The sequence below is a fragment of the Protopterus annectens genome, chromosome 11.part0, assembly GCF_019279795.1.
Source record: "Protopterus annectens isolate FY-2018-M chromosome 11.part0, PAN1.0, whole genome shotgun sequence".
NCBI lineage: Eukaryota > Metazoa > Chordata > Ceratodontiformes > Protopteridae > Protopterus > Protopterus annectens.
In genome coordinates this window covers 815,139,518-815,151,566 of record NC_056745.1, presented here as the reverse complement: position 1 = coordinate 815,151,566, position 12,049 = coordinate 815,139,518, and the positions used below count along the sequence as shown (strand labels likewise).

Below are 12,049 nucleotides of genomic sequence, written 5' to 3'. Positions count from 1 at the left end.
CAACTATTGTGGTCTGCTAGTCATAACATCACAACTGCCCTCATTTTTCTTTTGTGCTGTACTTTCATTTATATATATATATACATATATATATATATATATATATATATATATATATATATGTATGTATGCACACACACATACTGTATGCATATGTGTGTGTATATGTGCGTGTTTGTATCTGTGTCAGCGTGCAAAAAAATCATGACTATTTTACAGTATGCATATGGGTTTCTGTCAATTTGTGCTAAGTGTAGGAGATATCAAAACAAATAAGATTGAATTTGGTTTAGAAGTTTGAGTTCGGTATGTTAATGCCGAACTGTTGTATATACTGAAAGTTTCAGTATTACACGTAGGAGTATGTGTGTGAGTGTTTGTGTTTTAGGATTAAAATAACAGGTGAAGTGAAAGACTGGACTGAAAAATATAGTAGAACCAAACCACAGCCAGTATCCAGGAAAAAGAAATTTTTAAAGGTGAGCGCTTTCGCAACAAGTTTTGCTGCTTCATCAGAAAACACAGAATCTCTTTACTTTGGCATTTAAAATATATTCCAACCAATAAAAACGTATATGTAGTTAATCAATTAAAAGCATTAACAAGACAATTAAAATTTAAAACCATATATAAAAATTGTCATCTTACTAAGTTCCTTGCCTGTAAAACTGGCTTTATGGAAGCCTTATCATTGAGCCCCTTCCCCAATGTAGCTCTCATGGGGAAGGGGCTCAATGATAAGGCTTCCATAAAGCCAGTTTTACAGCCAAGGAACTTAGTAAGATGATAATTTGCATCTATGGTTTTAAATTTTAATTGTCATTTTAATTGTCTTGTTAATGCTTTTAATTGATGGTTAACTACATAGGAGTTTTTATTGGTTGGAATGTATTTTAAATGCCAAAGTAAAGAGATGTGGTGTCTGATGAAGCGGCAAAACTTGTTGCGAAAGCACTCACCATTAAAACTTTCTTTTTTCTGGATACTGGCTGTGGTTTGGTTCTACTCTATTTTTCAGTACACTGGCTTTTATCGTTTGGTGGAACCATTTGCCTGCGCCACATTCTGTTTTCTCTTTGTTACTAAAGTGAAAGATTAGTGTTTGCAGATTAAGGTTAGAGTAAGTCTAGGTAAGGGGATAGACTTAATGTTGTGCATGTGTGCAGAAATATAATCATGTGAATTGTAAAATTTGCTTTAGTCTCGTACTTTTTACATATATTGATTGTTATTGTACAGTTTTTATTATATACTATTTCTTTCTAGTTTGTTTTTGATATGTACAGCTTACTCTCTGTTCTCTTTTTTTGTCTTTGTGAATTATTTGCAAATGGTCAACTGTGGTCAGTGTACCACCCTGGTTGGTAAATACATGTAAAATAAAATAAATAAATACATGATATAGATGTTGTGTGGCTGAGTGTCTCATGTAGCAGTAGTGTTACAGAAACATTTTTTTTTCTTTGATAAGCTGCAGGGTTGAAGTTAGGGGAATGGCTGGGGTTAGGGTTAAATACTTTAGTAAGATGGTGCAGAGAGGGGTTGACAGCTTGTATTTCTATCTTGAAGGAAGGGTGTTAGGGCCCTATAATTGCTAATACAACTTTAGCTGGAGGCCAGGAGCTGTTTAAATGTCTTCACTAGTATACACTAGTAAGGGAATATACAAGATGTGCAGCAACCATCACATGTTGGGGTACACCATTATTCCCTAACATCATAGTATGTCTGCACCCCATAGTATTCTGACAGCTGCTGATGAATGATGTCCAGCCTCCTATTACTTTGTCATTGACTCTTCATCTCTCCAGTCCTAATAAGGTAAGTACTACCAGATCCTTTTCCAAAGGAGTCAGAAAGCTCACCCAGTAAAAAATTACATCTGGGAGGTGTCATGGGTGATCAGATGAATTGTAACAGGTCAGACAGTAAGCAGTTGTTGATGGGAGATTCAGGAGCTTTACAATTTAGAATATATCTATTGAAGAAAATATAATAAGATCATTAAAAAATCAAATATTTTAGCTTTGAACTTTCTGCTGTCTTCTAACAGTTTAATCGTTTTTTTAGTAAGCTTGTCATTTTGCAGCCATATATCCATTACATCTTCTACTACCTTCTAGTGTTAGATTTTTTTTATATTGCTGATTGTACAATTTTACATTCAGCCACTAGGCTAGTCATGAAGGATATATTGTGCATAAGGGAATTTGTCGGCTGTATCACAGTTTTCCACTGAGGTTCTGATAAAGAGTTTAAAGCTTTTAGCTCATTAACACAGGACCATTGTTGTATGTGGATTCAAGACTAGCATGACATGAAGCATTTGGCAAAAGAGATTCCAAATAGCACCCTGAACAAACCAGAATGTATGTGAAGAAGGATGCTTCTTTCATCAGGTATTAGAAAAGTATTTGTTTTCTTAGATGGTAATTTAATCTATTTCACATTTTACAGACTTCAAAAAAGTGTAACTCAGATTGCTTTACAGCCATTGGCTGTGATTCTTTGACAGCAATATAGGAAGGCAAAGAAAGTGAATCAAGCATGTTTAACAATTTAAAATGATTTGTACGGTCATTTATGACAGCTTCCAACTCACTATTACACATATTCTCAGGCTTTATCCAGATAATCTGTCTGTTCTCTGTTGTTTTACTATTTTATTACTTATTTCCCACTGGGATAAAGCCTTTTGGTTAGTGTAACAGTCATAGTTCTAAAGACATGTTGGAGACGCTAGATGCACAAAGAAAGGACATGTATGTCTATGATTTCAGTTACCATGGTGCACTGCTACTTAAAGTTGCCTCTGATGGCCTCATTCATTTTCTCAAACCTTTATGCCAGCTCTTATTAGTCTAACTTAAATGCTTGTTTTTACTTTTGACAGATTCTTCAGCAATGTGTGTGTGTGTGTATGTGTAACTGTCGCTATCTCTTTAAATATATATATATATATATATATATATATGTATATATATATATATATATTTATATATATATATATATATATATATATATATATATATATATATATATATATATATATATATAAACATTTTGAGTGGAAAGCTTTTACAATCTGGAATGTTACTCACTCTATTCATACAGTCATACAAGTTTATGAAGAGTTTTAAGGGACATGGCTAGCTTTAAGCTTTCTTACTTACTAATCATTCACATCTTCTTGGTAAAGATGTTGATGTGTGGCAGAAGTTTCAATTTAAATTATAATGACATATGCAGACCTAAATAAACTGTGAGATGATCACAAAGGAGACAAATTGTTTACATAACAAAACAAGCCTAACATAGAAAATTAAGTGCTTCTATGATGGAAAATAACCACAAAGATGTAATTTAAGAGAGTGTGGTACCTAGTCGGTGAACCCAGTGAAGTGTACAACAAATTAAGTACGCTTTGTTTTTTGTAATTACATATTCAGGTTATACCATGACACTGTCATGTGCATATTTGGTAATTTAGAGTAAAAGATATGCTAGAAATATGTGAAGTGCAATTTTAGAATTTAGTCTTCAGAAAATAGAACATTTATGGTTTAAACTGTAATGTTTTGTTGATGTGAGAAATAAATATGATGCTAGTTATCAAAAAAAAGAAATGTTCCAACCTTAGTTGTTTTTTATAATGCATACAACAGGAAATACTGAAAAAAGAGATAGACAAATGCCAGCAGCTGTTTCCAGAAGGTCGTGTCTGTCGTCTTCCATTGAATCCTGCTCTAGCTGTCCGGGGAATTGATATTGAAGTAAGTTTATTTTTAAGCCCTGGATAACTTTTTGTATAAATGACTCAACATAACTGAATGACTGGCCAACATCTCTGCAATAAAAGTCTGGAGCAGTTTCATTTGTTGTGCATGTAAATTATACATTTCTAGTTCTATTCCATTGCTCAAACTCATTATGCAACTACTTCTAATCTCTCCATCGCTAGTCTTTGATCATACTCTCCAAACACTGCATAATTTTCCTTAAAATTCTTTGTGTTTTAAGCGTATCACAATCTTCCCTTAATGCTCCTTTAAAGTCTTATTACTTCCGATAAACCTCCTTCCTAGATATTTACTTGTGGTATGATAATGATTCTAACAAAAATCTTTCCACTGGAGACTTTCTACTTCAGTCTTTGACATGACATTAGCTTCCAGCTTTCACCCAAAAGTTAAAGGTAATTATTTATTTTCTTAGTAATTGTTGTCCTATTGCTTGTATTAACATTCCTATAAATTTCCATCCATTTTCATAACCTCATCTGCTGTTTTTCTCCATCTAAATTCTCATATCTCCATTATCCAAAGCTATAATGGTGCTTTCAACCCACATCACCATTATTTGTGTAGTATCCTATCCACTATACTATTTGCTAATGTGGAATAGGACAGCATTCCTATTAGAGTTTCTTATGTGTCTTCCTGTTGCACCAGATGGCCATCAGACCTCCTTTTATCAGCACTGACCATTCATTCCCTCATCCTAGGTATCATCATAGGTATTATCCAGTGAAGGTTAGAAATGGCCAGAGGATGATATCATTCAGGCAGGCTCAGTGATAAATGGTTCCCTCTCCAGCATCTCTGTAGTGACATTATTTTTTTTTGTTAAATGTAGGCCCATATCTTTCAGTTGCACATCATTAAGAGTAATGTTTCTCATTTGGAGTTTTAAAAAATCTGTATTCTATGCTGTTCCATGTTGGAAGACTTTAACACACATTCATTATTAAGACATTTTTAAACAAATACCCTTTATAAATCATACTGAATAATATTGAATCATATTAATTCATCAAAAAAAAACTCTCATTAAGTATGAAGAAAAGGTTAAGAACCATAATGTGAGCTTTCTAGATGAAGTTGTTAAAAAGTGTTCAACATTTGCCCACTTGTTTCATGTTGAAAGAGGTTGCATTACACATTTTGGAAGTGGAAGGTTCAGAGATATGGGTACTCCTAATCCCATGGTTTGGGCAGGGGCATGACCTGACCTGAATTAACACAGGAACCATAATGCCCTCCCTGGTAAAGAAGCATGTTCCACTGCATTTGTGATGAGGACTACTACTGAAGATACTTGGTGAATGAACACTCATTAACTGCAGGACCACCCTTGCAGTGCCACCAGTCCTATGACAGGCTGCAGTACAGGGAAGATTCCATCCCAGGATGCACATGCCACTCCTCCCCTGCTAGCTTTAAGAGCCCAAGCTGCTAATTGACCTTGAGTTGCCCAGACCATAGTTAAGACTTTATTACTCTATACCACCACCAGTAAATATCTATTTAAGACTTTTATGATTTTCTCTACTTTTTTTTAAGTTGTTTGCTTCCATCCCAGTCACATATTCTTCTTAGCTTAACTCAGACAGTCAACACTAACAAAAAAATTTCTAATATATATAACAGTTCCTTATGCTTATGCTTTACAAACCTTCTGATAAGTCACTGCCCAGAAATCTGTCTGGATAACTCATTTGAATCAGACATATCCATTTGAAGGTAAAGTCGTTCTTTGTGAGATTTAGTTTTATACAAAAGATCTATGTACCATTCCACCTGCATTGCCTGAATTAGACTTTCCTTCATTTTCCCATGGCATTCCTTTTTTTAGATTTTTGATTCTAGTTTGGGAGTGGCATTGAAAGCCCTTACATAAACATTGTTTTCCATTAACACCCCTGCTGCTAACATGAAGCAAACAAAATCTGAAAACAGTGGGAACAGTCATCACAATCTCTTTTTGTTCCACGTATGTTGCATAGCTTCCAGCTCTCCCGTCAGTCCTTCCTACCATAGGATGCAATGTCCTTCTTCGCACTTGTTAATTTCTAGTAAGTATGGCTGTGGTCATCAACAAGTGCTCAAAATTTCCAGACTCTCAGCTTGGTCTCTCCCATCACTACCTTGACAATGAATCACATTAGCCATACTAGGATGGGGAGTCTGAGGTGACACTGTAAGGATCTGCAGGTAAGAATCTGCAGGAGAAACTGCTGCATTCCATTCTGTAGCCAGGGGACTGCAAAAAACTACAGTAGAAATTAACAAGTGTGGGGAAGGACATTGCATCTACTGTACTTCTGTCCAGCTGGTGCTTCAACCTTTGTTTTATCGTTACCTTCCATTTCTCTCATGGCCAGTAATAGATATATCTGACATAGCCAGCTGCTAAAGGTGGCACTTTGCCAGGGCCACTTTTGCAACTTTTTTCTTTGATGAATAAAAAGATTGCTGTTGAAAGAAGACCAGCACTCTGTGAAGAATGTGCATCACTCTGCTTAGTTTCTGGGCTTTCTGCTCTGTCCAACCTAATGCAATCTAAGCAACCAATCATAGAGCTTTTGAAGCCTTAGGCCAGCAACCTGTCAGAAAAGATCATCAAGGATGCAGCAGAGTAAGGTAAGGAGCTAAGGAAGAGGTAAACTGAGTGAGCTGATATTAGTGCAATGAAGGAAAGGATTAATCAATGCAATTGCTATATCTGGGAATAGTAAAAGAACCTCAGATATTAACTAGTGTGGGACTGCGACAGGACATTGAAAGATAAAGTAATTATTCAGCAAAGACAAGTTTTATCTTTGTTAGCAGGGGCAGTGATATTGTAAGAGGAGTTTCAAATTTATATTAAAATAGTGGTGACTTTAAACAAAGACTGAAATAAGAAGGGGGAATGACTGTATAGTAAGGAAGAAAGTGAAAAGGCAAAAAACATTGAAGAAATACAGGTGAAAGGTTCTACTGGATTATAACCAAAAAACGAGGAACTAGTCAAAAGGTAACTAATAAACAAAACAGACTGAGTTTCGAAGACAGAAAAACTCCACTCTTTATTGGCTAGTACATACAACTTAACGCTCCACAAAACATGCATTTTCGTCCAGGTACCTCCCAGACGTCATCAGAAAATACACAGAATGTGAAAAACCTGTTTAAATAGTAAAAGGTTAACATTTAATAACTAATTAGTGGATAAAGCTATGGACACAACACAAATCACATATTAAAAAGATGAAAGGGTTTCTTAAAAATATGAAGACCTTTCTAAAAAATGTTTTATATATAAAACATCAGTCCTCAGAAAAAATATACAAATATAAATAACAAATCTAATTAAAAATCATAATTTAGCCTCCCTGAGTTTTAACAGGGGTAACAAGGAAATATGATCATTTAGACCAAGGGATTTACTGGCATCCAAAACTATTTGCCAGTAGGTTTCACAATAAGCCAACTTAGATTCCCATGGGCCTAGCTCTAATATAAAAAAGGTAAAATTAGCTCCCCCACAGGTTAATGTGTGTCTGTATAGTGCATTGGTAGAGTTGCACTTCCTAATATCATTGAGGTGTTCATAAATTCGACGTTTCATTTGCGTTTTCCCAACATAAAACCCCTCACACTGACCACACGAGGCAATATAGACCACCCCACAACTATTACAGTTGCTGTATATATTGCCTAACAACGTTTTGTTTCTTCCCTTAATGTAAATACTTTCCATGTGGGCAATGCGGGGGCACTGGGGACAATAACCACACCTATATGTCCCTTTCTTCCTGTGGGAGGGTACATGGGTGTTATTGTTCTGTTCAAGCATGTCCTTAATATTCTGTCCCTTTCTATAAATAAACTCGAGTGTGTTTCTTAAACACTTCAAAATCTGTAAGTACAACAAATTTGCCCCATTCTCTTTCAATAACACCTCTAAGAAAATAGGAATCCTTACTAAAGTTAGTAACAAAAGCTCTATTATACTGCAAATCAGCATCCTCACTAGGTTTTTGGTGCTGCGTTGAAAAAGAGCTGTTCCCCAAAATAGGGGGATATTTGTCATATCAACCTGCCATAACCTCGTCCCTGACCTACAAGCATTCGTTAATTTGTCCAGGCATTAATATAAAATTTTTAGTTTTAGAGCAGGTTGAATTTGATGCCAGGGGTGGTGATTGGGAATCCACTCTTGAGTATCATGAACTCCTATGGCAGTTAAGGTTAGACGCGGGAAGGTCCCCTGGGCTCAATGGGACAATTAGTATTAAATCTGTTTTAAAATTAAGAAGAGCAAGACTATAGTCACGATTAAATTTATTATTTTTTATATGCTATTTTAACTTCTGACTTTAATAGCAATGCTTTTTAGGTATTTATTTATTTATTAGGAACATGTGCGTTAGCAATATAAACACTTTTGAATTTTTATTTATATATAACTTTTTAGATGGGTCTCTATGATTTTAAAGAATTTAAAAAAGCTCTAGGTGACTGAATTTGTCACTTGCCGGACCCCATTGGTATGAACATTTAATGGGAGTGTTCTACCATAAAGGTTTTTTAGGCAATCTAGTTACATGCTTGTTACATCTAAGGAGCTTACTAGTATTTTTAAAGCATTATTTTGCACATGTTTTGATAAATTACTGTTTTTTTATTGTAAATAATAATTATATATAAGGCTTTTAATAGGTTAACATCTAATTTATGAACAGTTTAACATTGATTAATTTCCAGCTTATGAAGCATAGTTAGGTTTATGTTTAGTTTTAATGTATACACATTTTCCAGAATGTTTTAAAGATGAAAGTTTGCCTTTTAGTGATTAATTAACAACAGATGTTTTCAATTAATGAAATGGTTGCTAAGATATTTAAGGTGCTGTATGAAACAGAATGGCATCACTTGAAAAAGCTCAGAATTATCTGAGTGAAAGCGCTTGTGGTATAAGTCTGTTCGTGGTTTTGTATAATAAAGAACTTTGTTTGACATTCATCATTTTCTGCTGCTCTGCTTCCTGGTCTTGGATTTCTGTTATTTGATTTGCTGTTATGTTCCGTTTTTGGATTTTTGCTGTTGCTTGCCATGGCCACCGAAGGAGAGGGCTTTAACCCTGCGGACACTCCGGAGATCCTACAAAGTACTAAAAATGACGCTCCGGTGACCCGAGTAGAATTTAATCAAGTATTGGTTGCACTAAAAGAGTTAACTGCTTTGCTGAAACCAACAAATGTTGGTTCAACAGGAATTGCGTGTAACCAGCAGCACGCAGTTCGGGTTACATAGAATATCACTCCAGTTATGGCGGATTCGGAAGGCTGTAATGATACACCAATGCCTCCTTTTGGTATATCCAGTGCTGGGGTAAGACGGATGGATAGCGTTCAACGCCAAGAGGGCAACGAACGACATGATACTGGTGCACGTTCCAAAAGCAAAAGTTTCAATAACAGTAGAGCATTAAATCGAAGTAAGGATTTTAATTTTTCAAAATGGGCTGGCCAGCAGTTCGCGTTCTCTAAAGGTACTGTAAACTCTCGCAATATTTCTAATTTTGAACATGAAATGGAGAACTTTAAAGACAAGTTATATTCTTTAAAAAGTACTCAATTGGAAATAGACTACCTCAGGGAATGCACTAGGGTTAAGCGCATTCTGAAGGGACTGCGCTTTTTCAAATTTCCCAATAACGTTCAACAGGGAACCAGTTATTACAACAAATTATGTGACATTTTTGACAAGGCAGGACTGGAGATGCTGAATTTAATGATTGCTGAATACAAACTGAAAACGCAAGCACTGTTAAATGATTTAGATGTTTTGAATAATAAATTAATCACTGATGTAGATTTTATGGCTTTTAAGCTGGAATATGACCAATTGTTTAACAATGTTGATGTATTTTGTGACAAGATTTTAAACAGGAAGCTAAGAAAGTTGGAAAGGGACCTGGTAGACTATAGAGAAGGGGTAGCTTACCCTTCCCCTAATCGCTTTAATAGAGGGGCCCCTATTAGGACACCTACTAATGCTATGGACATGGGTGATGATATGCAAGAAGGATTGGAGGAACCCCCTAGGAGAAGCGAAAGGTTAGCTGAAAAGGTTAGAAGGGGTAATAACCAGGATTTTCAGCAAAACCCCGGGAAGACCGGGGCTTGGGGGCAAAGGCAAACATCCAGAGTATGGACTCCCAGGCGATAAATGAATTGGGCATTTTCAATAACTCTGAATTTACAGGGGACATTGAATGGGACATTAACACTTATTTTGAACCAACCAATAATAATGTAGGTGATACTGAAGGAAATTGCACTATATTAAAGAAGGAAAATTTTACAATTTATAATTACACAGATATGGAACTGGGAAATTGTGCATTTAATGTTTTTACTCGTGGTTTACAGTTTGTTCCCTCCAAACCAATGAATTTGACACAGACACTGGTGGAATTAAAACTTTTCACCAGAGGTTTGAATTTGACGCAGGTATTTAAAGGGCAACAATTCATGGAAACAGGCCTGGTCCGTACTAGTTTGATCAACCCTCCACTCCACCCTATAATTCTGTTCTTTGAACAATTAGTTGAAAATGATTTTAGGAAAATAGCTAACATTAAAAAGCCTTCATCTGTGTGTAATTTATCCATGCAAGAAATCAATTTTATTAACTACCTCAAGGAACAGAATGTTAGGATAATGAAACCAGATAAGGGTGGAGGGGTTGTGCTCATGTTTACTGAAGAATATAAAGCATATATTTATACTATGCTGCAAGATAATGAGCAATATGACACGGTATCACGTAATGAAGTCAATATAGCTCTTGCATGGATCAATTATTATCTTAAAGATCTTCTATTGCAACAAGCTATCAATGAGAGGCTTTATAACTATTTGTACGTGGAGAAACCGAGGATACCGATTATATTCGGAATTCCAAAAACTCATAAAGGACCTCATCCACTAAGGTTTAGGCCTATAGTAGCAGGGGCAGGAGGTGCGACTGAACCTATAGGTAAATTCATAGACCATTTGACAAAAGAATTTACGCCCCTACTTAGTCATGTTTGCAAGGACTCTTGGCATTTTTTACGTGACATTCCTGTTTCTTGTTTTTCATTAGACTTATTAATGATAACTATAGACATTAAGGATCTTTTTTCAAGTATACCTCACTTGGAAGGTTTGGAATGGTTCAGTGAGTTCCTTAACAAAGAAACTAGTCTTAGTAAGAAGCTTACCAACCTATTAGTTGAGCTGATGGAAATTGTTTTAGAAAACAATTTTATTTTTTTCAATGGGGAATTGTTCAGGCAACGTAGAGGGGTAGCCATGGGGGCATCATGTGCTACATTTTACACAAATGTGGTACTCCATAAATGGGAGCACACATTTGTTCTAATACCCCCCTGGAAGCAACATATTCTCTTCTACAGAAGATACCTGGACGATATCTGCATTCTCTGGGGAGGTTCAGAGGACGAGTTAAGAGAATTCCTTAGATACATTAACACTATCACCAGGTTTTTGCAATTCACACATTCTGCTGATCTTCATGAATTGCATTATTTGGACATTACTTTGTACAAAGACTATGCTGGTAACACTTTCCAATCTAAACTGTACCGTAAATCCACTTTTTCCAACTCTTTGTTACACTTTGAAAGTGCACACCCTCTGTATCAAAAAAGAGGAATCATAAAAGGGCAGCTTATTAGAGCTTGTAGAATTTGTAGTACCTATGAAGATTATAAATCAGAGGTAGAAGTTCTACAAGCTTTATTCTTGGAGAGAGGTTACCCCCTGGAGCTCTTTAAGAACCTAGCTGATGAGGTTGGCTCTCTTAGAGACAGTGTGTATAGACCTATTTTAGGGAAGGGGTTGGAAGCAGTAACAAGATCTGCTTCCAACACACCCGGTAATGGTAGGAATAGTTTTATTTACACATATTCCTCCAATTCAAAAGAAATGGAAGAAACTTTAATAAATTATTGGCCGGTTCTTGTTCTTTACAAAGAATTTAAGGATTCCTTGCCCCCAAGACCTAGCTTTGTAAGGAAAAGGGGTGTGAATTTCAAAGAAATATTTGAAAAGAAATGGAAAAATAAAAGAAAGGTGAAACAACCTAGAACAGGCACATACAAATGTGGTGCCTATAGTCAATGCCATGCCATATTGAATGATGAATCTTTATACATTCCATCAAGAAAGTTTAGAGTTCACCCAACAGGTTTTTATACCTGTGGCACCAAA

General features: G+C 35.7%; 1 protein-coding gene across 1 annotated transcript in view; it reads left to right on the top strand.

Moving 5' to 3' along the window:
• PIK3C2G (phosphatidylinositol-4-phosphate 3-kinase catalytic subunit type 2 gamma) overlaps window positions 1-12,049 on the top strand; it is a 1,120,359-nt gene that overhangs the window by 332,224 nt on the left and 776,086 nt on the right. The window contains exon 9 of the mRNA XM_044087254.1: window positions 3,666-3,773. Coding sequence (XP_043943189.1) covers window positions 3,666-3,773 — 108 coding nt within the window. The remainder of the gene's footprint in view (window positions 1-3,665; window positions 3,774-12,049) is intronic.